At 44.7% G+C, this 27,924-nt stretch overlaps 1 protein-coding gene across 1 annotated transcript; it reads left to right on the top strand.

Moving 5' to 3' along the window:
- Positions 1-238: 238 nt before the first annotated feature.
- On the top strand, positions 239-26,862 carry rac3a (Rac family small GTPase 3a). The gene is made up of 6 exons (XM_078401112.1): positions 239-551; positions 16,931-17,002; positions 17,082-17,199; positions 18,594-18,656; positions 20,440-20,599; positions 25,376-26,862. The coding sequence occupies exons 1-6, from the start codon at positions 517-519 to the stop codon at positions 25,504-25,506; spliced, it is 579 nt and encodes a 192-aa protein (XP_078257238.1). The 5' UTR covers positions 239-516; the 3' UTR covers positions 25,507-26,862.
- The last annotated feature ends 1,062 nt before the right edge of the window (positions 26,863-27,924 follow it).

Genomic DNA, 27,924 nt, shown 5'->3' with positions numbered 1-27,924 from the left:
ATGACAATAAAGACGTATTGTATTGTAGAGCTGCAGCATTCCATGAGCTGGCATTGTATCTACACAGACGCTGTCTGACCCGCTGAATAATCCCACACCCTTTATTATTTTGTACTTGCAGCGCCTCGGCTTTGCAAAGGTCACGATGCAACTAGGTTTCAGTGAAGCCCCAGCGGGGGACTCCCTCGGGGGCGGGTTTGTCCCCATTCCGTATCGCGGGGGAGGTTCCGTATCGCGGGGGTGGTGCCCAGCCCGGGCCCGCCCGCCCGCTCGGTGATTTCCGTGGCTCCGGCGGAGATTGCCGAAGCGGCGCTCGGGTGCCTCGCTACATCTCTGCAGACTCGCTACATCGCTGCAGCAGATACAGTGTAGCGAGGCTCGGAGCCTGGTGCACCCGCGGCCGCAGACTCACTCCCTCCCTCCCTCCCCGGCCGCCGTCTCCTTTCTCCCCCCTCAATTTAAAAAAAAACTCCCAACTTGATCTACAGGAGAGGCATTCGCTGCAAATCTCTCCCGATGCAAGCCATCAAGTGCGTGGTGGTGGGGGACGGGTAAGTGAAGATGGGGCTCATGATGTGTCTGAATGCACCACCGGGAGAATCTGTTGTGTAAAAATATTTATTGCAGGGATGGAGGTTCGCTGCATTTGTCTTTGCGCTGTCCCAGTCTGGAGAGGTGTGATTTAAAGCGACGCGACGGGGTGTCTTTTATATTTCATTTCTGCATGAGGTCGCGTATCTCTCAACAGAGGGAGTTTCCCTCGCTCGGGGCGAGGGGGCTCTGGCTCGGACCTCTAACCTCGCCCGCTCCTACCCCCTCCCCACCCCCCCCCCCCCCCTGAACCTCTCCCCTCTCCCCTCCCCACACACACCGCGGTTTATTCATCAGGTCATATAAGTGGGGCAAACCTCTCACTGACGACAGCCTACACATATAAAATATATATATTTATATTAAAGAATGGAGAGAGGGGGGTTAAAATGGATGAACAGGTCGAAAGTTTTATTGTGGCACAGAAAAAATGCATTCCTCTCGGCCGCATAATGAACAAGTGAGGTTGTGAGTGATTGCTGGTGGGTGTAATGAAAGCACAATGGGCAGAGCTGGCTGCTGGGAGGCTGGGTACACAAGGCACAGGCAGCAGGCAGGGAGCTCTACTGACAAGATGGCTGGTGATATGATACTGGCATACCTCTCTTGTACAGCACTCTGTGCCAGACCAGCTTATCTGAGATGGGTGCACCCACTGCCCAGTCGGCCGATGCCAGTGTGATCAAGTTGTTGGGTGTTTTACGCAGGGTGTTGCACCAGGTTATCACTCTGCACTGATGAGATGCTGTGGTAATGTGCAGGTCACTGGGCAGAGTCCTGAATTGTATCCTTGCCTCGTACCACCGGATGGCAGTTAGAGTATTGTTGGTACATTAAGCACAGCTTGGCTGGCAGATAGTTCAGGAAATGATGGTAAACACTGCAAAGGCTGAGTGAGTTCATTATTCGACAATGATTTTGATTTTTAAAAAGAAGCAAATCATCGGCATAAGATGGACACAGCAATGAATATTTCAAAGATGTTAAGATTTCTGAATATAAATCTTCAGATTTAATTTTCATTTGCTGGGTGGAATGACTGCCACGCTAATCTCATCGTCTCACCAGGCCGTCAACTGGAACAGTTTACGTGCAGACAAGGATACGGGAATTTATTCCATGCCTTATCTCATTTAAAGGTGTGTACGTAATAAAATTTCAGCAACTTTTGTTCTGCAGCTGAATGTGGCTGGCTGGCATTTTGTGCCGACAGAGGTGTTGTGAGCAGCAATGGGAACAAGGCCGTCTGATTAGATGGATAAGAAGGAAATGTAGATGCTGGTTTACACTGAAGGTGACAAAAAATGCTAGAGTAACTCAACTCTGGCAGCCTGGCAGCATCTCTGGATACCTCGATTTTCTCTCTCCACTTACTCTCAGTATGAAGAAGAGTTTCAACTCGAAAAGTCGCCTATCCCATTTCTCCAGAGATGCTGCCTGACCCGCTGAGTTCCTCCTGCATTTTGTGTCTATCTTGTGTTTGATTAGATTGTGCTGCCAGTGGTTGAATACAGCCACTGCTCGCTTCAAACCATAGCCGTAGGATCTCCAACATTAGTCTGGAAAGCCAAAACAGGAAGACCTTCCACCAACCAAACCAGATGACAGATGGAAAAAAAACATGCAAAGAATTGGGTTTGAGGATGTTGCAGGGAGCCATGGAAATTTCAGGATTTGCCTAGAACAGTGCTGGATGATGAAACCTATGATTATGGGTGATCACTTGCTTGTTCCCGTAGCCTCCAGTCGTTGAGCTTCTGGCAGAGTAATTGCAGCCTGTCGAACCTTGGAGACCAGAGGGCTGGTAAAGACTTCTTGGATTCTGCAAATTATTGGCTGCTAAATGTATGCTGTCGGGTTTTGCTTTGAACGGTGAACAATGACTGGATTTTCAGAATGTAGGTCATTTTCTTTTATTATCTGCATCATAATGTACAAATAATTCATTTTATGCATTTGGACATCTGCGTTTGTGTTATGGGATTGGACTGAGCTCCGGTTTAAGTTGTTATAGGTTGCAGGTATGTCTTAAGTGTGGGGAAGGATTGTAAAATATCCAGTAGTAATAAGCACAGTAGTAATTTTTCAGAAACTGTTCTGGTGTTGAGATCAGTGGTGGTGGGGTAGATGGCTTTCAACAGTATTGGAAGAAAAAGAGACAAGGAGCTGGAGTAACTCAGCAGGTTAGGCAGCACCTCCGGAGAACATGGATAGGTAATGTTTCGGGTGTGGAACCTTTCTCAAACTGTTTATTGAAATTGTGTGCGTCTCCCAACAAGTTGTTACCAACCAAGTAGTCACACGTAATCTGTTGATCTGGTCAGCACAGGGAAAGACTGACAAACTTGAGTTAAGTTCTTGTTTTATTTTATGCACCTTCTGACAAATGTCAGTCCTTTGGTGTTTCAGAAACTGCAAGTTTTATTTTAAGGGTACCTTGCACTATTCAGCCAGGTTATTCCTGTTATGACGCAGTTTGTGAACTAAAGTTTTATTGCCCAGCAGTTTCAATCACTGAGGTGCCTTCATGTTGGACATTGACTTCAGTTTTTCACACTCTTTGTTGTAATGGGTCAAATATTACCCCCGACATCTCTCTCAACAACCCTCTGCAGGAATGAATTTTTTTTTTTTAAAGTCCAAATTCCTGCAATCCCACTCCTTGCGGAGAGTTTTAGCAACTAATACTTGAAACAAGTTTTGCATGACTGCCATCACTGATGTACATCATGTCCCTCACTTAGTTTAGATTAGAGATAAAGAGCAGAAACGGGCACTTCAGCCCACCGAGTCCATGCCCACCTGTATACTAGCTCTATCCTACACACCTGGGACAAATTACAGAAGCCAATTAACCTACAAATCTGCACGTCTTTGGAAACCCGTGTCTCTGACATTGTAAGGCATCATCTTTATTGCTGCGCCATTGTGCTGCCCAAATGTCACAGAGAAGTTTGCCGATGTTGGGCGGTACAGCGGGAAATGGATGAATGAGTCATAAGAATGTGTATTACTGTGGCTGCTGGTTGTAAAATGGTAGCAAGGGAGCAGGTCCCGTGGGGGCCAATGCACGTGCATCTTGGACTTGTTCCAGAAATAGCGTCCAGCTGTGATGACAACATTTTGCTCTTCCTTTGCATAGTTGAGTCGTACATGGGTTAGACATCATGACATTGGATACGGTACAAGGAAACAAATGTTCTAATTTAATTAAGTTTCGAGATACAGGTCCTTCGGCACACCGAGTCTGTGCCGACCTAGCAATCGCCCCTTATATTAACACTATCGTACACACTAGGGACAATTTACAATTTTTACCAAAGCTAATTAACCTACAAACCTGCAAGTTTTTGGAGTGTGGGAGGAAACTGGAGCACCTGGAGAAACCCTGCACAGTCACATGGAGAATGTACAAATTCTATGCAGACACTACCCATAGCCTATACATTCAAAATAAATGTAAAATATTCCGTTAGATGATATGTCATTCGTACTCCACATGGTGAAAGTTTGAGGAAGTATTTAATCCAGTGTTGGAAAATGATAAGACTTGTAATCCATTTCAAATCCTTATTTCCTAGTATAGTATATTAAGTACATGTGTTCTGTAATGTATAGAATATAATCTCTGGAGTGATTGTGTTGTACATAGTTTCTGCCGTCAGTCTGGGATGCTGTGTTAGTCCAGTGATTCTGATTTAAGATGCACCTGTGTCATTTTGAGTATCTGACGGGAGGTGATTCCTGTAATGCAACGTGGCATTCTATGTCCACTTCACCCTGAAGCACCACACTGCATTATACAATATTGCAAACTGATGAGTAATATGTAAATTTTGCAAGACAGAAATTGTAAATGTCTTGTGCACATCTTTATAAGTCGAGATACAAACGGACATGTTCCACAGTCCGTGAACATTTCCAAATTCCACGGCTCATTGCCCTGTCATTTAGTAGATCTTTGGGAAGTGCACCATGATGGTACAACAACAAGCAGCCGCTGTACTGAGGCTAGGGCATCACTGGAAGTACGGGGAGTCTGAAATGGAAGCTGAAATGTGAGCAGTGGGTCTGCCAAATATTGAAGGGGAGTAGGCAAGGGAATGTTTAAGTTAGAAAAGTCATTGGAATTTATCAACTGTATGCATCTCATACATTATTATCAAATAGACGCCTGCATAAGTAGGTACAAAGTGTTGGAGTAACTCAGCGGGTCAGGCAGCATCTCTGGAGAATATGGATCGGTGACATTTCGAGTCAAGACCCTTCTTCATTCAGACTGATGGTCACATCCCGAAACATCACCTATCCACCTTCTCCTGAGATGCTGTGGGACCTGCTAAATTACTTCTGCACCTTGAGTCTTTTGTAAACCAGAGCTTGCTGTTACTTGTTTCTGCGTAAGTAGGTATTGTGGAAAAATTCTCTTGCTGATGTTAGTAGGTTTTCAATGTTCATCGTACCGAGTGTGTAACCTGCACACCCAGAAAGTTTGTGGACACCTGTTTGATTTGCCAGATTACATGACTGAACTTTGAACTGGGTCAGTCCGAGGCTTTCGCTGTTGGCTGAATGAATGGTCCAACAAATGCAAGTTCCTTATCATGAGCATAGACAGTTTTGGGCGGAAGGTGCTGGCTGTGATTTTGTGACTGGTTAGGGCTCTATCAACATTATACCTGCAGGATATAGTTCACTGAAGTCAATGGATGCCACCTGTCTTGCTGGAGAATTTATAAACATGTTGGATCTTAAAGAATAAGATTATAAATATGTTGGATCTTGGAGAATAAGAAGAATTTCCGTCATGTTGTAAATACCCCACAGGAGGCTATTCGACTCAATGAGTTCAGACTCTTAGAGAAACACCATGGAAACAGACCCTTTGACCCACCAGGTTCACGCCGACCATTGATCACCCGTTCACACTAATTTTACGTTATCCCACTTTCTCTATCCACTCCCTACACATTACAGGCAATTTACAGAGGCAAATTAACCTACAAACCCGCACGTCTTTGGGATGTGGGAGGAAACCAGAGCACCCGGAGGAAACCAATGAGGTTACAGGGAGAAAGTGCAAACTCCGCGCATACAGCACCCAAGGTCAGGATCGAACCTGGGTCTCTGGCACTGTGATGTTCGTATTCCGTTTAGCTTATTTTCCTTAATGTCTATCCAGTTTTGTTTTGAAATCATTGGTCATCTATGCCTCTGCCTCTCTCGAAGACTACAGGTGTCTGATATTGCTGCTCATTTCAGGTTCATGAATCTGAAGACGGGTCCCAAACTGAAATGTCACATATCCATGTTCTCCAGAGATGCTGCCCTACCCACTGAGTTTTTGTTTGTAAACCAGCATCTCCAGCTCCGTGTGTCTCTGGTTTTCACTGCTCATTGCCTTTCTCCCCACACCTAACCATTACCATTTGGCCATAGCCTTGTATCTTTGTATCATCGGCTAAAGAGGACAGTTTCTCTTTGCCCATTTTATCTAAAGCTGTCATAAATCTGACCACCTTTATTATTTCCCTCAACCTTTACAAAAACCAAGAGAACTCCAGCTTCCTTAATCTAAACCTTTGGTTCCAACCCTTCATTCTGCTGTATCTCTGGACCCTCTCGTGAACTATCTTGATGTGTGGTAACGCAATATGGATGCTGTTCTCTAGATGGGACCCAGTGAGAGATTTAAATAATGCCTATATCTTCCTTATTATTGTACGCACTTCCTCTAACAAAGAAGCACATGGTCCAAATGTTTTCCCATTAACATCAGTGTGTTCTGCCCCTTTCAAACCGCACTGCACATGAATTCTAACAACTGTTGTGCATTTGTTCAGAACTGTCATTAAATCCATCCTCCTGCCCATTGCCAAAATACATCACCTTGCACTTCTCAGTACTAAGTTTCATCTGTTACTTGTATGCACAGTTGTTAGTCTATCTTTTGCCCTTTTGTTGGTTGATTTCATTATTTGCCTTCCATCCACGTTTGATGCCACAGCGATTTCAAATCTTTCCTCTATATTCCAACATACGTTCTTTGCATCAATAAAAGCACATAATAGTTGTCCTAACCCTTGGGAAAATCACCTTCCAGTCTGATAGAACATTTGGAGATGCAAGGAACTGCAGATGTTAGAATCTTGAACAGAACACCAAGTACTGGAATGGCACTCAGCTGGGCAGGCAGCATCTGTGCAAGACATGGATAGGCAACATTTTGGATCGGAATCCTTCTTCAGACTGATTGTAGAGGGGGGGGGGGGGAGAGAAACAAACTGGCTGCAGTAGGGATAGAGATTTCTCTTCACCCCGCCATTGCAATCAGTATAGATAGGTAGGTTCTAACCAGAAACGCCGCCTATCCAAGTCCTCCGCTGATGCTGCCTGACCTGTTGGGTTACTCCAGCACTTGGTGTTCCACTCTGATGAATCATTGGCCTCTGTTCACTGCCTTGTACCTTTGTCTTTCTGTGGTGTTCTGGAATGTCCGGGCAAGCCTTGTACTGACTCACTACAAAGGCACGGCATGTGTTGGACCCTGTGTGATGGGGTCTGTGTCCCGCAAATGTCAACATGTCACGTACGTGATTCAAAAATTGAATTTCTATCCAATTTGATTAGTGGCTGCCTCATCTCTGCAGTTCACTGGCCATGCGCCCTGCCATCTCAGTAATCTGAGATCAGAATCACGGTTTCTGCCTTACTGCAATCAGCTCTGTGCTAAATTGAATTCTATTTGTAGAGTTTGCCTCCTGTATCCTTGCGCTGGGCCATGAGGGTTGTTGTAAACTAAACCCGGTATGGATACCCAACTACAAGCAAACTGGGTTACTTGAAAACCTTAGTTGGCAATTTTATCCATTGGTTGCCATAATTCATACACGACTTGTTCATCTAAATCTGCATGTGTGCTTAACAACCCTTCCAGCTACTGCTTGCTTGGTTTATTCCTCGTCAAACCATCTGTGCTGTATTCACTGTTGCCACATTTCCTGCAGCAATCGAGAACCGAGCAGAAAAAAATCTCTGTTGAATCCCAGCCACCTCACCAATCAGTCGTGCCTACACTACCGGGCCATGCAGAACTGACCATAACTCTGGGTGGGGAATTGTCTGTGATGTAGCTACTCTCTACTGTGTGGGATTACTCTTCATTGTGTCACCAATTATATTGGCCACCACTTCTCATGTAAGAGAAAAGGATTACGTGAAGACTAAATGGCACACAATTTGCATTCCATTTCAATTCATTGAGAGGGTCAGTGGTATTATGTTTCTTGTGCTTAGCAAGGTAAAAGGGGTAGCTGTTAAAATGATAAACGTGCCTGGGAAGAAACAAGGTTAGATGCTGGCAACAAGGGTAGTACAGAATTCACAGAGAGAGAGAGAGATTCAGCCAGGATCTGTGCTTCTGATCATTAACTGGTGACATGATGTAGTTTGTGGAGAATTATTGTCTGAGGAGTGATGGCCATTTGATTCAATACCTTGCTAACGTCAAGTGCCTGGGCTGATGCAGAGAGAATTTCTATGTATGCCTGTCATACAAAGCCCAGCATTCGTAAAATAAGAATGTCCCTCTAAAGTGTTCGAGTTCAAGCTGAGAATTATGTGTGCCTCACAGCTCGTGAAATATATTTGTGTCACATTGACTCGATGGAGGAAAATGTATCAGTCTTGCTCGGGATATACATTTTTAAATGATGCCTTGCCAGGAGAGCAAATTCAAAGGGAATTTTTATTGCCTACTGCAGTGGGCTTGGCGATGAAGCTGGGAAATGTGCTTTAGTTTTGTCTGCAGGTTTCCTGCTTTGTCATTACATCATCGGCAGCCAATGAGCGGCGTGGTGTGAGATAGCCCCTCTCTGCCGGAGATGTGTCGTCCGCACCAAGCAGGGCAGCATGCAGCTTCCCGACAAAGAGCTAGGGCTTGCAGTTACTTAGCAACCTGCAAGTGGCTGATGTTTCACATTGTTCAGGGTTTGGGTTGTTAAATTCCTACATGACGGGCACGTTATTTAAGATGTTGTAATTGAGGTCATTGTAAAATTTTGCTGTGAAACGAATGGAACTGCAGAATTAATTCACAGGACGTATCGAAATATATTGTCTTCCTTACAGGGATAAAAAAATAACAAGATCTTTTTAACAACAATTTTATGTTTAGGAATTTGATGTGAACTGCATTGTGTTCTTTTAAATAAAGATTTGGCCATCTTTACAAAATTACCTGAACACACAATAACAATAATGAAGCCTGCTTCTTATGTCCATTGTGCCTTCATGCCAAATTCCTAAATTTTATGTTACAGTTATGAGATGGAGCTGTCATTTAAGCAATTCCACCATGTATGGATAATTTGCAACATTTAGAAGTAGTTGAGGTGCATTTCCTTTTAAAATGGCATTTTGATTGTTATTTCCTTTGAATTGCTTGATTTTAATAACAGTAATATACGATCACATTCTGATGGTGTATTACCCAATGATCATTAAAGCAATGATCTGTTTTATGCTTCAAAGGCTATCAACAAATCCCCCATCTCTGGCAACCCGCAAGCTGCATTTACCCAGTAATATTCTGAAAGACAAAAGAGAATGCAGGAGTTTATTTTTATTCCATCTATTTATGTATATATTTGCTAGCCAATTATCTCACAGAAAGAGGAATGATGCAGTGCCATTTTATGATATTCTGGTGTTGGAGAGGTGGAAGATCTGTGTGCTGTGGATTCTTGTGGAATTATAAAGTAATGGGGGGGAGATCCAATTTGCATTGTTAATTCTGCTCCCAGCTTGCTGGAATTTATGTTCTGTTCAGGACTGAGCTGTACATCTTCCTCGTAACTTGACCAGACCCTACATGAGCTGGTAGCTGTTGTCTACCGTTTTATTTTGGCAATAGCATCCTTAGAGTGGTCAGATCGCCAATAAACCACTGTGGTTGCTGTGTTATGGGTATCGGGTGAATATTCTTTAATTGCAGGCAATGTTAGAGGAGTTGCCATTTTGCAGAATCTACAACATAACGCCTGCTTCTTAATCAGTCTTTGGTTCTTTTCAAATTGGAATTGAAGTCGAGGAATGGATTGGAATATTGCCCTTTAACCCTGAGGATGTGGTGTGAAACCTGTCCAATAGGGTGAGATTAAAGTGGTCTGCATTTATTGATCCTTGGGTGGTGTGAGTTTGCAGCGATTAATGCAGTTCCCTTGGTTATTAATCTCGTACATTGTCAGAAATTGAGCACTAATTGATCGTAATCCTCACTGGACGTGAGGGTAGGGGCTCGAGTCTCCATGGCTGGTGATTCAGCAGAGGACAGGGGAACTTGGCGTTGTTCAGTCTGCCCTTGAATACAGAGAGGGTGTACATTTGAGCATCGTCTACCAACAACAGTCGACACCCTGGTCACACTCCCATCTCAGGAAGAAAGTACAAGGAACCTGACCTCCATGTCCAACAACAGCTTGTGCCCAGCAACCACCAGGCTCCTGAACACTGCACAACACCAACCTCAGCAAATATGATCTTCTGTGGTCTGTGTCTATGGTTGTGCTTTTCATTAATATGGTCTGGTTACCCAGTATTACCGATGATTAATCCATAAATGTTTGTATATTTGTTTGTTATTGTATTTATAGGACTATTAAGTTGCTGCAAGTATGAATTTCATTGTTCCATTGCCACCACATATGACAATTAAATACTCTTGACTCTTGATCCCGGTTCTAATTAGCCTCCATGTACTGACCAAGAGAAATGCACGTGTTGGTCGGGGTGTGTGCGTGTGTGTGTGTAGAGCAAGAAAATACTTTGTGTTGAGATGACACTGATGCCCAATGACCATCTTCTTCCAATGAATTCAAGAAAACTGTCTGTGATGTTACTGAATATCCAGTTTGCTGTAACCTCCTTTGGGGGAGAGGGATGAGTGATCAACTCCCATGACCATAACACGTAAATAAAGCCTGCCCCTCTGCTGCCCGGCACAAACTAATGGAACTGAGGTGCCACAATGCTGGGAACTGTTTTCTGCACTCTGTATCTTCCCCTTTGCTCTACCTATTGCACATGAGTTTGACAAGATTGGATTGATGTTTAGTATATCTGATCGGTTTGGGTAGCATGCAAAACAAAGCTTTTCACTGTACCTCAGTACACATGACAATAATAATAAACCTAAACCTTAAACAGGTGCTGTCATGTTTGACAGTTTGGTCATTCCAGACCTTATAGTTGTAGGAATAAAAAGGGTAAATGCACAGTCTTTTACCCAGAATAGGGGAATCAAGAACCAGAGTCTCAACCAAGACATAGGTTTAAGGTGAGAGGGGAAATATTTAATAGGGACCGGAGGGGCAACTTTTTCACACAGAGGGTGATGGGTATATGGAACGAGCTGCCAGAGGACATAGTTGAGGTGGGTACTATAACAACATTCAATAGACATTAGAACAGGTGCATGGATAGGAAAGGTTTAGAGGGCAATGGGCCAAATGCACACAGGTAGGACTAGTGTAGATGGAACATCTTGGTCGACATTGGATGAGTTGGACCGGGGGGCCTGTTTCTGTGCTGTATGCCTATGACATCAATGGTGTGACTTCATGTACGCTGGAGAACCAGCATTCCTGACGATCCCGTCAGGCTGCGCGGTCAGAACCTTCCAACTGGCCGTTGCCACACCCCAGCAGCAAGCCTGGCTCACCCGCCATGGAACCCAGGTACCCCCTGGAGTGGGAGCCTTGTCCGAGGCTCGTCTCCTGCTCGTCCCTGAGGACCGGGAATCAGAAAGGAGGGTGGAGGAAGTCTGTAACAGCAGCAGACACTGGGACAAAGGGCTGGTCAGAAGATACAGGATCTTACCTTCCACGTTCTCATGGTCGGCTGCGGGCGGCGCCCTCACGGCAGAAAAGGTTGAAGGTGGCTGGCAAGGAGAGGGACGATGGTTTGCAGGACGTCCCGGCAAAGGCGATGGCTGCAACGGGCCTTTAAGGCCAGCTGTAGCTGGGACATTGGAAATGGTGCCAAAGCTTGACGACTCTTGCATATGGTCTCAGTGGGCTGTTTCTATACACTGTGTACTTCATCTGTGATTGTACTTATGTATGGCGCTAATTTTACTGAACTGAGTGCAAAAAAGGAATTTCACTGTAACTTGGTACACCTGATAAAAAGGAACCATTGAACCATTGTGTTGTCTGATAGTGCAGTGCAGTCGCCTTCAGGGCTGGACATCAAAGGCATTCAGATAATCGGCCACTTCCACATCAGCCACGTCTCATTTCCAGCACCTCTTTTTAATGTTCCTTTTCTCAACTAGCCATTCAATAGTACAGCCCGGAAACAGGCCATTCAGCCCACCATGTTGATGCTGTCCATCAAGCAGCCATCTATACAGTATAACAGTATAACAGTATAACAGAACTTTATTGTCATTTGGTATAAATACCGAACGAAATTTCAGCAGTCACAAGACACCGCAAAAAAGAAAAGAACACAGGACACACGACCCCAACACAAACATCCATCACAGTGACTCCAAACACCCCCTCACTGTGATGGAAGGCAACAAAACTTCCACTCTCTTCCCCCCCGCGCCCACGGACAGGCAGCTCGACCCCTACCGAGGCAACCGACACGCACAGCCCCCGCAAGGGGATGGAAGGCCCCGCGGCCGAGCCGCACCGGGCACTGAAACGTCCCGCGGCCGAGCCGCGCCGGCGATGTTAAGTCCAGCGGCCGAGCACTACCAAACTCTCTCCGCTTCTGGTTTTTCAGACGGGTCATCTCCTCCTTTCGACCTTCCCTGGTGCCACCACTCTCAATCTCGTCGTGTCTCCATCCTGTCACACACCACCCCCTCCTTTCCTGCTCGCCCCACCACCCTGACTTCCTCTTTCTCTCTGATTTAAGACTTATTTCATTTCCTGTTTATCTTCCTAGTACTGATGAAAGATTATCATCGAGTCACAGTCATACAGTATAGGAACAGGCCCTTCAGCCCAACTTGTCCATGTTAACCAAGATGTCCCACCAATAATATTAGCTGTTTCTGCCAATGAAGATGTGGTCAGCATTTTCTGTTTGATTTCAGATATTTAACATCTGCATAATTTTAATTTTGGTGACCATTTCTAGCCCTTCAAGTCTGAATGTCCCAAACAATATTTATGAATATTTAACGCCTTGCTCGGGGTAACAAGCCAGTCTTTTCCCACGATTTATCTTTTCCCATTTGCTGTGTTCTGTATCTACAATGCAATGTTTTTGTAAAGAAATATCTATTTCTTTCTTCAAACATTCAGTGGATTCATGGGCCTTTTATCTTTAGTGTTTGAGCAGGACTAGAATGTAGAATCTGCCACTGTGGACTGCTCTGGGTAATGTAAAAATGATCATACAAAGCTTCAACATTTAGAGTCATAACGCTGTACAGCATGGAAACAAGCCCATCGGCACACTTTGTCCATGCCATCCAAGTTGGCATACTGGACTAGTCCCTTTTGCTTACATTTGGCCCATAGCCCTCAACTCTTCCTATCCATATATATGTCCAAATTTCTTTCAAAAGTCATAATTATATTTGCTTATTTAGCTTCCACTGGCAGCTCATTCCAGAAACAGACTACCCCAAAGGTTGTCCCTGAGGTCCCTCTTACATCTCTCTCCTCTCACCTTTGCTAGTTTTAGAATCCTCTACCCTGAAAACAAAACTGTGAGTGTTCACTTTATCCATGTCCCTCACGATCTTGTGCACCTCAATAAGGTCACCCCTCAGCCTTCCACGCTCCAAAGAAAATAGTCCCAATCTATCCAACATCTATATACTAAAACTCGTTTGTTTGTTTGATCCTGAACTACAGCCAAACCGTTTCACGATAGTGCGACAATTTTAGGCCCACTTTACTCACCGTCGTCCCTTTGATGCTAATGGAAGAAGTTTCATTGAAATTGGTGTTATATCTTTTAAGTTGTTCACATTTTAAAGTTTAAAGCTATCTCCTAGGGAGAGGGGTGGAGGGAGGGGGAGAAGGGAGGATAAGGGGGGATGAGGGGGGTGGAATGGGGGAGGGGGATAGGGTGGAGGGGGTGGAGGGAGTGGGGGAGGGGGAGGGGGGAAGAGAGGGGAGGGGGAAGAGAGGGGAGGGGGGGAGGAGAGGGTGCTGCACCAATGCAGGAGAGGTTTGGGCCCATTTGGTCTAGTCTCCCTATAAATTAGAAATAGAAATAAGGAACTGCAGATACTGGTTTAGAAAAAAAAAGTGCTGGAGTAACTCAGGCAGCATCTCTGGAGAAAGTGGACAGGTGATGTTTCAAGTTGAGACCCTTCTTCAGACTGATCCATATAACACAAGCCCAGGCAACATGTTGATGAATCTCTTCTGCATCCATTCCAACTTAATGACATCCTTCCTGTAGTTGGGCGACCAGAACTCAGTACTCCCAAGTGTGGCCTTGTCCAGCTGCATCCTGATACCCCACCTTTTGGAGTCCACACCTTTCCCATTGAAGGCCAGCGTGCCAAACGCCTTCTTAACCGCCCTTCCATTTCATGCAGTTGATTTGACTGATGACTAATTTCCAAAATGAGTTGACTTGCTTAGGCTTGGAATGCAGTTGATAGTAAATGACATCACATTCAGCTTAATTTTCAATGATCAGACATACTTCTTTGGGATCACAGGTGTTGGAAATCTGAACTCTCAATGCAACTAATCCTTGCTTCTTTGGGATAGTGCAGGAGAAATTCAGGTTGCATATTAATAATAAAGTAAATGATCGACTGAATTGTCTATAGTTTATGTACTAAATGCAAACTGGAAATGTAGTGCAGCAGCTTTTAAATTTGAGCAGTCAAGCACACAGAACAGGGACAGGATTCATTTGTACAGGTACACAGATAGGAAAGGTTTAGAGGGCTATGGGCCAAATGTGGGCAGGTGGAACTAGTGTAGATTGAGCATCTTGGTCCGCATTAGCAAGTTGGGCTGAAGGGGCTGTTTCCGTGCTGTATGACTCTCTAAGCAGCTTCCGAGTCAGCATGGATTTACGAAGGGGAAATCATGCTTGACAAATCTACTGGAATTTTTTGAGGATGTAACTAGGAAAATTGACAAGGATGTGGTGTACCTCGACTTTCAGAAAGCCTTCGACAAGGTCCCACATAGGAGATTAGTGGGCAAAATTAGGGCACATGGTATTGGGGGTAGGGTACTGACATGGATAGAAAATTGGTTGACAGACAGAAAGCAAAGAGTGGGGATAAATGGGTCCCTTTCGGAATGGCCGGCAGTGACCAGTGGGGTACCGCAAGGTTCGGTGCTGGGACCCCAGCTATTTACGATATACATTAATGACTTAGACGAAGGGATTAAAAGTACCATTAGCAAATTTGCAGATGATACTAAGTTGGGGGGTAGTGTGAATTGTGAGGAAAATGCAATAAGGCTGCAGGGTGACTTGGACAGGTTGTGTGAGTGGGCGGATACATGGCAGATGCAGTTTAATGTAGATAAGTGTGAGGTTATTCACTTTGGAAGTAAGAATAGAAAGGCAGATTATTATCTGAATGGTGTCAAGTTAGGAGGAGGGGGAGTTCAACGAGATCTGGGTGTCCTAGTGCATCAGTCAATGAAAGGAAGCATGCAGGTACAGCAGGCAGTGAAGAAAGCCAATGGAATGTTGGCCTTCGTAACAAGAGGAGTTGAGTATAGGAGCAAAGAGGTCCTTCTACAGTTGTACCGGGCCCTGGTGAGACCGCACCTGGAGTACTGTGTGCAGTTTTGGTCTCCAAATTTGAGGAAGGATATTCTTGCTATGGAGGGCGTGCAGCGTAGGTTCACTAGGTTAATTCCCGGAATGGCGGGAATGTCATATGTTGAAAGGCTGAAGCGATTGGGCTTGTATACACTGGAATTTAGAAGGATGAGGGGGGATCTTATTGAAACATATAAGATAATTAGGGGATTGGACACATTAGAGGCAGATAACATGTTCCCAATGTTGGGGGAGTCCAGAACAAGGGGCCACAGTTTAAGAATAAGGGGTAGGCCATTTAGAACGGAGATGAGGAAGAACTTTTTCAGTCAGAGGGTGGTGAAGGTGTGGAATTCTCTGCCTCAGAAGGCAGTGGAGGCCAGTTCGTTGGATGCTTTCAAGAGAGAGCTGGATAGAGCTCTTAAGGATAGGGGAGTGAGGGGGTATGGGGAGAAGGCAGGAACGGGGTACTGATTGAGAGTGATCAGCCATGATCGCATTGAATGGCGGTGCTGGCTCGAAGGGCTGAATGGCCTACTCCTGCACCTATTGTCTATTGTCTATTGTCAGAAAGCAGTCTCTGAATGAACAGGATGACTTGATGTTGGTCATAGATGTGATGGGTTACTAAATGTGGAAGATGACTTATCAGAAGAGTCCCAACCCGAAACATCACCTGATGTTCTCCAGAAATGCTGCCTGACTCGCTGAGTTATTGCAGCACTTTGAGTCCTTTTGTGTAAACCAGCATCTGCGGTTCCTTCTTTCTGAATTATCAGCCTGTATGTTTGATTAGTTTAGTTTATTATCGTCATGTGTACCGAGGTACAGTGAAAAGCTTTTGTTTGTGTTCTATCCAAAGAAGACTATACATGATTACTATCAAACCGTCCAAAGTGTACAGATAAAGAATAAAGAGTACAACATATAGTGCAGGATAAAGGCTGATTAAGTCAAGTCAAGTCAATTTTATTTGTATAGCACATTTAAAAACAACCCACGTTGACCAAAGTGCTGTACATCAGATCAGGTACTAAGGAAACGAACATACAATGGCACACAAACATAACAGCACATAAACAGTTTACAGCGCCCCCTCAGAGGGCCTCAAACGCTAGGGAGTAGAAATAGGTTTTGATTAAAGATAGTTTGAATGGATTTCTAACTGTTTGCAATTATTGGTCTAGGACCAGAGGGATGTTTCTATTAGTGGGAGAGTGTAGGACCAGAGGTCAGCCTCAGAATAAAAGGATGTATCTTTAGAAAGGAGATGGGGCATTTCTTTAGTCAGAGAGTGGTGACTGTGGAATTCATTGCCACAGAAGGCTGTGGAGGCCAAGTCAATGGATATTTTTAAGGCAGAGATTGAGAGATTCTTGATTAGTACGGGTGTCAGGGGTTATGGGGAGGAGGCAAGGGAATGAAGTTGAGACGGAAAGATAGATCAGCCATGATTGAATGGTGGAGTAGACTTGATGGGCCGAATGGCCTAATTCTGCTGCTATAACTAATGGATTTAAGTCTTTCATTTTTTTTATCTTAAGGCAGTGTCTTTGCTGTTTTGCAGGGCTGTAGGTAAGACATGCCTCCTCATCAGCTACACCACCAATGCATTCCCTGGAGAGTACATCCCAACAGTGTAAGTAACCAATCCAGTGCTCTGTCTCCGTGGTGCCTCCACTGTCCCTGCTTTAAATTCTAATGCTTTAATTTTGTAGATTCGACAACTATTCGGCGAATGTAATGGTAGATGGGAAACCAGTGAATCTGGGACTGTGGGACACAGCAGGTCAGGAGGACTACGATCGACTGCGACCTCTCTCTTATCCACAAACGGTATGCTGGCTTTCTTTGTAACGCACTTTACATTCTATTGCTGAGATTTGTTCCTTTTGTTGGACTTTATAAATTACAAATCCTCCTTTACTATCCAAATGAGGGGAATTGATAGGGTGAATGCACAGTCATTTACCCAGGGTGGGGGAATCAAGAAGCAGTGGACAGGGGTTTAAGGTGAGAGGGTACAGATTTAATAGGAAGCTGAGGGGCAACTTTTTCACACAGAGGGTGGTGGGTATATTGGAACGAGCTGCCAGAGGAAAGCACAAAATGCTGGTGTAACTCAGTGGGTCAGGCAGCATCTCTGGAGAAGGACCCTTCTTCAAACTGATTGTAAGTGGTGGTGGGGGGAGAGAAAGCTGGAAGAGAGGAGGAGCAGGACAAAGCCTGGCAGGTAACAGGTAGCTACAGGTGAGGGGAGTTTTTTTTTATGGTTGGACAAAGGCCAGAGATGAAAAGGTGAAGGTGTGAGACAAAAAGATTGAGGAGTTGTGAATTGTGAGGCTAGAGGAAAGAATGTAGGTGGAATGGGAGGGAGAGGGGAGAAATAGATGTGTCTCGTTGGGGCATGGGGGGGGGGGAGAAAGTGGTGATGGGGAAGTGGGGGAACTGTCAGAGGAGGTAGTTGAGGCATGTACAATATATTTTTTAAGACACTTTGGACGGGGACGTGGATAGGAAAGGTTTAGAGGGATATGAGCCATGGGTGGGCAAATGCTTAGATGGAGCATGGGGACTAGCATAAATGAGTTGGCCAAAGGGCCTGTTTCCATGCTGCATGATCTAGGGATTCTAAATGACACTGTCTACTGCCTTTACAAAATTTAGTTTATGAACCCTAATTAGCCATCTCCCTGAAGGAGATGTTAACATCTGCACTTCTCAAATTCTTAAAGACCACCATAGAATTCACTAATTTACACAATAAAGGACACTTCTCTAGACCCTCCCCCCCCACCTCCTGTAGTAATTCTACACACAGTGCACACGCTACACACACACGTGCACACATGTACGCGTTTATTGATTTATCACAAATCTTTTGCAAATCCATATATTGCGTGTACTGCATTTGTCATTCCAAGAATTTATGTATGCGTGTGTGTGTGTGTCTGTGTGTCTGTCTCTGCGTTTGATGTTTTCAGTCTCTTCCCTGACCTTTAATGTATTTTGCAGTTACCCAATCACATCCTGGGAACTGGCTTGCATAAATGTGATGAGTTTCACACCTGCTTCCATATCCCTGTCCCTTTCTATTAAAAAAATGTCTTTAATCTCTGCTAACCATGTCACCTTCTGTGTCAATTTCATTAATAACGAGTTGTGTAAATGTCTGGGTAATGGTGACATGGCCTCAAGTAACCTGTTCCTTCCCTCCATCTTGTTCACAGGATGTATTTTTGATCTGCTTTTCACTCGTGAGTCCAGCGTCCTTTGAAAACGTCAGAGCAAAGGTAATATTCGCTTTTGGAATTGTTAGGTCTGCACAGTGGTGCAGCGGGTAGAGCTGCTGCCTCACAGTGCCAGAGACCCGGGTTTGATCCAGACCTTGGGTGCTGTCTATGTGGAGTTTGCACATTCTCCCTGTGAGTGCATGGGTTTCCTCCGGGTGCTCCGGATTCGGTCCACACCCCAAACACGTGCGGGTTTGTAGCTTAATTGGCCGTTGAAAATTGGCCCTAATGTTTAGGCAGTGGATGCAAAAGTGGGATAACATAGGACTAGTGTGAAAGGGTGGTCGATGGTAAACATGGACTGGAAGGACCAAAGGGCCTATTTCCGTGCTGTATCTCTAAACTAAACTCGGACAAAGCTAGCACAAGCGATATCTCTGCTGGTACACGGCCTATTCAGGCTGGCCTGGACTCCCAGATTGTGAGGGATGTTGTGGGTGGCGGTGGTAGGGACCTACACAAACTTTGTTCTCTTCACTAATTCTCTCTTATACTTTTTGCAGCAGTTCATTGTGCAGGGTTAATATTTTTAGGTTTTCCAAAACTTGCAAAAGGAAACTGTTCATAGAGTAAAGCCTCGTTATAACAGATCCGTTATTGCCGATTGACCACTACAACCGAATAAGTGATTCTCAATGTATAAGAGTGGCATGGTAGTGCAGCGGTAGAGTTGCTGCCTTGCAGCGCCAGAGACCTAGTTCGATCTCGACTACGGGTGCTGTCTGTACGGAATTTGTACGTTCTCTCCATGACCGCATGGGTTTTCCCTGAGATCTTCGGTTTCCTCCCACACTCCAAAGACCTACAGGTTTGTAGGTTAGTTGGCTTGGTGTATGTTTAAATTGTCACTAATGTCTGGGATAGTGTTAATGTGCGGGGATTGCTGGTCGGCATGGACTCGGTGGGCCAAAGGGCCTATTTCCGCGCTGTATCTGTAAACTAAACTAAAAGTAGTGGAAACAAATAACTGCAGTTGCTGGTTAATACACAAAAGGACACAAAGTGCTGGAGTAACTCAGCAGATCGGCCAGCATCTCTCGAGAATACGGATAGGTGACTTTTCGGGTCGAGACCATTCTTCAGACTCTCAGTCCGAAACTGGTCCTTGTTAGTTGATGGCCCCAGCCTGCTGGTGGCCGGGGGAGAGGTGGGGGATTGGCAGAGTCAATGGTTGTGGGCTGCGGGCAGCCAGAGTGCAGGTAAGTGTCGGTGGTAGCGGCTGCAGGCGTGGCCTGGAAGCAGCGGTGGAAGCGATGTGGACAGGTGTTGGCGTCAGCAGATGTCGGTAAGTCCGTCTGCTGCAACCAAAATCCATTAAAAAGACTGTTAAAACAAGGGTTTACTGTATCTTCTCCCAATGCCTATCCATGATGTCTTGACCAAGATGGTGCTCAGTTGATTGGTAGCACAGATTTCTTCCTCCTTAGGGAAGGTAAAGCCTTTTATCCCTACCATTGTAATGTTGGTTGAAATCTGGAACCAAAATGTTGCGGGTTGAGGGACAGAACTACTTTGGTCTTGACATCTGGAAAAGTCCACACAGAGAGCAGCCGAGGTCGGGGTCGAACCTGGGTATCTGGCACTGTGAGGCAGCAGCTCTACCATCTGTGCCACCCTCGGACAGATTTTGGTGTATTCTCCACGAGTGGCTCCACAAAGCACAAAGTTGATATTTGCAATGAAATAGCAATTAGATTGAGTTGCATATGTGAAAGCCCAGAATAGAAAATGTGTTTGAAGTGTCTGTCCTCCAAATAATTGGTCTCTGTTAACTTCCCCGCAGTGGTACCCAGAGGTTCGTCATCACTGTCCCAACACGCCGATAATCCTGGTGGGAACAAAGCTGGATCTGCGAGATGACAAGGACACCATTGAGCGGCTGCGGGATAAAAAGCTGGCTCCCATCACGTACCCACAGGGGCTGGCCATGGCCAGGGAGATCGGTAAGTGGTGCTGAGGGCCCCGAGAGGTGTGGGGCACCATGAGAACATTGCCAGTTCAACACACACCTTGGGCTAATGTTGACCTCATGGGGTCAATGCACTGGCCACATTGACACAATCTAGTGGTCACACTGACACAATCTAGTGGCCACACTGACACAATCTAGTGGCCACACTGACACAATCTAGAGGCCACACTGACAAAATCTAGCGGTCACACTGACACAATCTAGTGGCCACACTGGCACAATCTAGTGGCCACACTGGCACAATCTAGCGGCCAGACTGACAAAATCTAGCGGCCACACTGACACAATCTAGCGGTCACACTGACACAATCTAGCGGTCACATTGGGTCAATGCACTGGCCACATTGACACAATGCACTGGCCACATTGAAATGAAAATGTTGCCTCAAGACCATTACACACAAAGATGTTTCCTTCCAGATTGATAAATGCCTTCATCTTTTGATGCCATTCTGTCCAGCCCTCTGACTGTGACCATTAACAAACCAAAGCAGTGGAAATGAATCAGGGGACTGATGCTAAAAAACATTCAATCTTTACAAAATCTGAGCTATAATCTTGTTATCAAAAATCTAACGTGGTGTGATATCTAACTTAGTCCTTCTGCTGTTATTTTTGTTTATTCTCAGCAGTCTCTGCAGCAATACGATCAACTTTCCTGTGTATTGATCAAGGAATTCTTCGAAAAGGTTTTGCAGGGATATTCAGATGATGTGTTTGATTGTTTCGTTGTCTTTTTATTATGTATAGGCTGTGATTGCATTGCCTGTTTTAAGAGGAAGGTATATATCAGTGCAGATAAACTTCTGCACGGGTGATAAGACACATAAAGCTGGAGTAACTCAGCGGGACAGGCAGCATCTCTGGAGAGAAGGAATGGGTGACGTTTCGGGTCGAGACCCTTCTTCAGGCTTTTTGTGTCTATCTTCGGTTTAAACCAGCATCTGCAGTTCCTCCCCACACATTCTGTAAGGATGATCCAGTTTAGTGGATAAACAGTGTGGTTGCTACAATTAGCACCCACCTATCAAGGCTTTTAAGATATCTTTGTTATTCAGGGGAACAGAATTATCAATTATGGGATGGTAAATCTCTATAAACAATCAAGCAACTCAATTAATTCTACAGCCATTCACCCATTGCTTATACCTGAGATATTAAGTCTTTGCCAATGGATGTACTGAACATTTCTATCATATTCCACTCTTATTTCCAGTATTGGTGCAGCGGCTCTCTTTTCACTGTAACAAAAAAGTTATCAGGCAAATATCAAAGGAAAATTGCCTGATTATGTAGAGATTTCCAATTCCTGAATTGATAATTCTGTTCCCCTGTCAAACAAAATATCTCAAAAGCCTTGACAGATGAGTGCTATTTGTAATAAACCGACCGTTCATCCACTAAACTGGATCAAAGGATTTGATTATTTTTTTTAAACGCTCTACTCTTTCAGAACTTGGCCAACTAATGAAGAACGGTGTGTGACCTGAAGTCTCCTGCATCAAAAATTCCAGTTTAATAACTATTTTTAATATTTAGAAATGTAGCCATAATAAAAATAATTCATCAGTCCGAAGAAGGGTCTCGACCCAAAACGTCACCCATTCCTTCTCTCCTAGATGCTGCCTGACCTGCTGAGTTACTCCAGCATTTTGTGTGCCTTAAAATAATTCAAAGTTGGCATCTGATTTAAAAAAAACGTTGATTATCTTGAACCCATTTTGTGTTTATTATTGAGGCAAGACTCAGAGGGAATGGCTTTGTTGCAGAAGTGTTTCTGTATATTGATGTTCCAACGAGCTGCTGTGCCAATTGCTGTTTTCTCAGCTTACACACGGGGTTTTGTTTTCCTGCAACGCACTTGGATGCAAGTCTGCAGTTCTTTTGTTGCGTGACTGTCTTGCAGCTTTAGCCAATCGGATGCAATGCTCAAACTTCCAGCTAAGTAAGGATTAACAAAAATCAGGAGCTGTACCACGACTGTGGGAGCCACGGTGAAATGGCCTTTCATGTCACAGCTCAATGATATCAATGCAAACTGCAGCATTAGGATGGCCAGGCTCTGTCCCATTTACCAGGTAGAAGCAGGTGGCAGCCAAACAATGGGTGGCACAGTGGTGCAACGGGTAGAGTCCCTGCCTCACAGCGCCAGAGACCAGGTTCGATCCAGACTCGGTGGTGGGAAGGAAGTGTACATGCTGTAGATCTCTAGCTGTACTGTTCCACCGGGCTGGTGAGATGTTGATCTTATCACCAGGGCTGCCGTAGCCAGAGAGGTTGCAGTATTGACTGCTGGCAGTAATCTGTGACCACATGGTAGCAGCAGGATATCCTTGCCCAGTCTCAGACTAAGTATTAATGTCAGCACATTGTACTCTGGCTCAGGCCATTGATTGCAAAGACTATATTCAAGATTGTCTTGAGTTGGTGCAACGCCATCTAGCTCCAATACGTATGTCAGATGTCAATACGTAAGTCTGAAGAAGGGTCACGACCTGAAACGTCACCCAGCCTTTTCTCCAGAGATGCTGCCTGAGCCGCTGAATTACTCCAGCACTTTGTGTCTGTCTTTGGTATAAGCCAGCTTCTGCAGTTCTTTGTTTCTCCAATACATATGTAACAGACAAAAGGTAAGTTAGTAAGGGACTAGAATACCAGGCCTCGACACTGTTGCATCGAGAAAGAAAAGGTGAGGGTGTGAAATAACCCACATTCTTATTTGTGTAAACGATCTTTTGCGATGAATTATCAGGGATGTATCGTTTGTCACTGCCTTTAATGACTAGTATTGGGTTCCTGCCGTGACAATAAGGACTGTGCTTTCTGCTGGAGGAGGTCTGTCAGGCTGAAAGAAGCCTTTGTTGCAGTGGCTGGGAGAATGCCGTGTGCCCTCCATTCTGCTCCGTGTGCAGTGTTGACTTTTATTGTCAGTTCGTGAGAAAATGAAGAAATCTTCCACGTCCAAACCCCCTGGGAGAGGCTGCCAGAACCGAGCGACTTTGTGTTTTCTTGTTTGTGTCAGCTACTACCCTCATTAAATTCACCCTCCCCCACCTAAACCAAGCCCAAATAATACTCTCACCGCCGCCTTTTGAGCATCAGCCTATGTGTGTGAAAGGCATTTAGATGAAATGGATAGTTTGACATCACCTGTCAAGACCCATGCAGTGAAGGCTACCAGCCCTCGAGTCACTTCACCATTTTAGTTTAGTTTATTGTCACGTGTACCGAGGCACAATGAAAAGCTTTTATTGTGTGCTAACGTCAGCGGAAAGATTATACATGATTACAATCGAGCCATCCATTGTGTATAGATATATGATAAGGTTTAGTGCAAGATAAAGTCCAGTAAAGTGCGATTAAAGATAGTCTGAGGATCTCCAATGAAGTAACTAGTAGCTTGGGACTGCTCTCTAGTTGTTGATAGAATAGTGCAGTTGCCTGATAACAGCTGGGAAGAAACTGTCCCTGAATATGGGGCTCTGCGTTTTCACATTTCTGATGGATTGGCCTGGGTGACACTCGTCCTTGATTATGCTGGAGGCCTTGCCGAGGCAGTGTGAAGTGTAGATAGAGCCAATGGAAGGGAGGTTGGTTTGGGTGATGGGTCTGCGCTGCGTCCACAATTCTCTGCAATTTCCTGTGGTCTTGGACGGAGCTGTTCCTAAACCATGCTGTGATGCATCCTGATAAAAATGCTTTCTACGGAGCAACTGTAGAAGTTGGTGAGAGTTGTTTGGGGCGTTATGCTGAACTTCCTAAGCCTTCTCAGGAAGTAGAGGCATTGGTGTGCTTTATTGGCCATTGCTTCATTATGGGTGAAGGTGGTGATATTTACTCCTAGTGATTTTTGCCCGCACCGTGTGTCCAAACTTGTTCTGAATTTAAAATCAACAACTTGGCAGAAGTTATCATTTTGGCATTTCAAACTTTTATCCTCCTTTGAAAAAAGCTTACAACCCTACCGTATGAGCATTGAATTCTCCAACTTTAACCCCCCACCGCTCTTCTCTGTGCCCTACCCAGGTACATACTCATTTCACCCACTAACCCACTCCTCTCCCACCTATATCCCTCCACCTGGCTTCACATTTCACTTCTCTCCTTATTTGTCTCCTAGGTGGGTTTCCTCCTAAGTCCCAGAGATGTGTGGGTCTGTAGGTTAATTGACCTCTAAATTGTCCCTAGTGCTGGGAGCGGATGCAAAAGTGGTATAAAAGAACTAGTGGCAACTGGTGATCAACGGTCAGCATGAATTCGGTCGGCCGAAGGGCCTATTTCCCCTTCAATCATTCAAAAGCAAACAAAAAAACTAAACTTTAAAAGAAATTCACTGGTATCTGCTCTGAGGGTTAGAAGGACTGTAATTTATCGTGACTTGTTTGTACATGACCTTGCCCACCTGGAAACTGACCAATAGGACTCGCCAATGAATAACTGGCACAGTGAGTTTGGACAGCTGATAGAGGGCGGCATGGTGGCGCAGCGGTAGAGTTACTGCCATACAGCGCCAGAGACCCGGGTTCAATCCTGACTACAGCTGCTGTCTGTATGGAGTGTGTATGTTCTCCCGGTGACCATGTGGGTTTTCTCCGGGTGCTCCAGTTTCCTTCCTCATTCCAATAATGTATAGATTTGTAGGTTAATTGGCTTTGGTAACAGTGTAAATTGTCCCTAGTGTGCAGGATAGTGCGAGTGTGCGGGGTGATCGCTGGTTGGTATGTTCAGCTGTGTTTCTCGCCTGCAGGTGCTGTGAAGTACCTGGAATGCTCCGCTCTCACACAGCGGGGTCTCAAGACGGTCTTCGATGAAGCCATTCGTGCCGTGCTGTGTCCACCACCCGTGAAAAAACGTCGAAAGAAGTGCACCGTCTTCTAGAGAGAGGCTGTCCAAGAACCATACCTTCATGGCAACGCAATCTGCTGGTACTTTATCCAAATCGTGGTCCTGTGTGGAATGAGACTGCAGGAGAGAGTTTTCTTGTCGCCTCTTGTCGGAACAGCTAGCCTTGAGCGTCAAGTCCTGAAGTCAGTAATTACTCTCTTAGCAATGTGTTGGATTTTTATGTGAGGCAATGTGACTGTCTTCATGAGTGGACTCCATTTTGTTTTCAGCTGCAGTATCCCCACTTTTGGTAGTTTTATCCAACTCAACGCAGTGATTGCCAAATTTCTTCTTCCATTGTGGAAACAGTATTAATGGGTCATTTCATCTTTGTGAGCTTAACTTTCTGATTTGTAATGTGAAGCTGTGGACTGCTTGCAGGGTTATGCTTCAGACTCTGTCTCTTGTCCATCTACTTTGTCTACTCCTTCACTGACAGGCAGTGTGATCCCTCATCAGTAGCTCCTTACATGTTAACTGCCAATATTGGGACTGTCCAGTACTGTGGGACAGTGGTTCTGAGCATTGTTCTCTGCCCCTTCACATCACACTGACAAATATCGATGTCTGCATTGCCATTTATCATGCTGACATTTTAAACAATTTGTTTTGGATGAATATTTAATATTTGAGCCCCTCTGAGCACACAGAAGTCCGTGAATATTTCAGTGTAAGTGAACATTTTTGCACATAATTTTTGGCTTTTGTTTGTAACCATACCTCTCATTACAGGAAATCAAAACGAGGGATACTGCGGTGTTAATTATTGTAGACATACTTTTGACCTTCCTGTAAGAAGCTCTGGTTAATATGGGATCACTGAATGCAGCATGGGTAACAAAGGGTGGTGGGAGGGGGTGGGGTAAAAGCTTGTGTATGTGAAAGACTTGTGTGATAAAGGCTTTCTGCTGGTTATGTAAAGTCGGTGTTTAACTGTTGTATTCATTAACTGTATGGCCACCCGAGCAGACTGTGTTAAGACCGATACCAAGGAGGGTTTCTCCATTGTACGTGGAAAGTGCAGATGCTGTTTCCAGCCACACACGTGGCCACCACTTGCTGCAGCTGGCACTAACAAACCTGTTCTGCCAAAATCCATCTTCTCTTCATTTGTGTATTACTGGCCTGCATGATTTCAACCCCAATATTTTATTCTAATATAACATCCTAGCCTCAGGAGAGATCTGGGTCTCCTGGCAATGTCTGTTTTTATTTTTGTCTTGTTTTCTGTGATTTCTTAAATGCATTCATACAAGTCTGAGAATTTCTAATGATACATTCTCAAGGTGCAACCTCTTGAACTAAAATTGTGTTTTAAAATGAATTTCATTAAATATTGTAGTATCCTCATTACTTTGATTGTTTTATTTATGACAAGTGTAATAATTGTGTTTTGATGTTTTAAGAATCACCTAAGCCATCCCTTGATACTTTGGTCTTGGTTCTAAAGGGCACACAATAGATGAACACAGCATGAGACCCAGCTTTGATCCTGGCTATGGGTGGTGTCAGTGTGAAGCTTGTATGTTCTCCCTGTGACTGCATGGGTTTTCTCCAGGTGCTCGAATTTCTCCCACACTCCAAAGATGTACAGGTTAATTGGTTTCAGTAAAAAAAAAGTTGTAAATTGACCCTAGTGTGCAGAATAGTACTAGTGTACAGGGTGATCACAAGTTGGTGGGCCGAAGGGCCTGTTTCTGCTCAGTATCGCTAAAGTCTAAACACGGCACAGAATGAATGCCCTTTGACCCATGTGTATGCTATCAAGTACAGGTTAAAAAAAAGACACAAAGTACTGGAGTAGCTCAGCAGGTCAGGCAGCATCTCTGCAGAACATGGATAGGCAATGTTTTGGGTGGGAGAGGGCAGGACAAAGCGTGGTAGGTAATATGTGGATACCGGCGATGGTTTCTTTTGATAGGCAGGTGGATGGATGAGGGCTAGAGATGATTAAAAAGAAGGTATGAGACAAAATTATAGAAGAGTTGCAAATTTTGAAGCTCTTTTCTAAACTAAGCTAACTCAACCCTGTAGAATTGCCTTTAGTTAGCCAAAGATAAACGCACCAAAGTGCCTTGTATTCTGGTTTGTCCTTCAGTCTCCACTTTCCACATCTCACCACACGTATCAATTTAATTAAAATTGGCGAATTTAATGTTGCATCATGACGTTGCCCTGGAGACACAAGGAACTGCAGATGCTGGCTTCTTGAGCAAAACACCAAAGTGCGAGAGCAAACCAGCGGGTCAGTCAGCATCTGCGGAGGGAATAGACACGTGACATTTTGGTTTGGGACCCTTCAGACTTTGACTTTACCATAGTGGTGTAGGATGGTACAGTGTGGAACAATGGAAAAAGTCAACTAATCCTTCCCAACTTCCCAACATTGCTTTATAATTTGTGCTTGTGTCA

This window comes from Rhinoraja longicauda, chromosome 6 (genome assembly GCF_053455715.1).
Source record: "Rhinoraja longicauda isolate Sanriku21f chromosome 6, sRhiLon1.1, whole genome shotgun sequence".
Taxonomy (NCBI): Eukaryota; Metazoa; Chordata; class Chondrichthyes; order Rajiformes; family Arhynchobatidae; genus Rhinoraja; species Rhinoraja longicauda.
This window is presented reverse-complemented; position numbering and strand designations above follow the sequence as displayed.

Coding starts and splice junctions, on each gene's coding strand:
- rac3a (XM_078401112.1), top strand. CDS start 517: ATGCAAGCCATCAAGTGCGTGGTGGTGGGGGACGG. Junction 552..16,930: donor TGCGTGGTGGTGGGGGACGG/GTAAGTGAAGAT, acceptor GCTGTTTTGCAG/GGCTGTAGGTAAGACATGCC. Junction 17,003..17,081: donor GGAGAGTACATCCCAACAGT/GTAAGTAACCAA, acceptor TTAATTTTGTAG/ATTCGACAACTATTCGGCGA.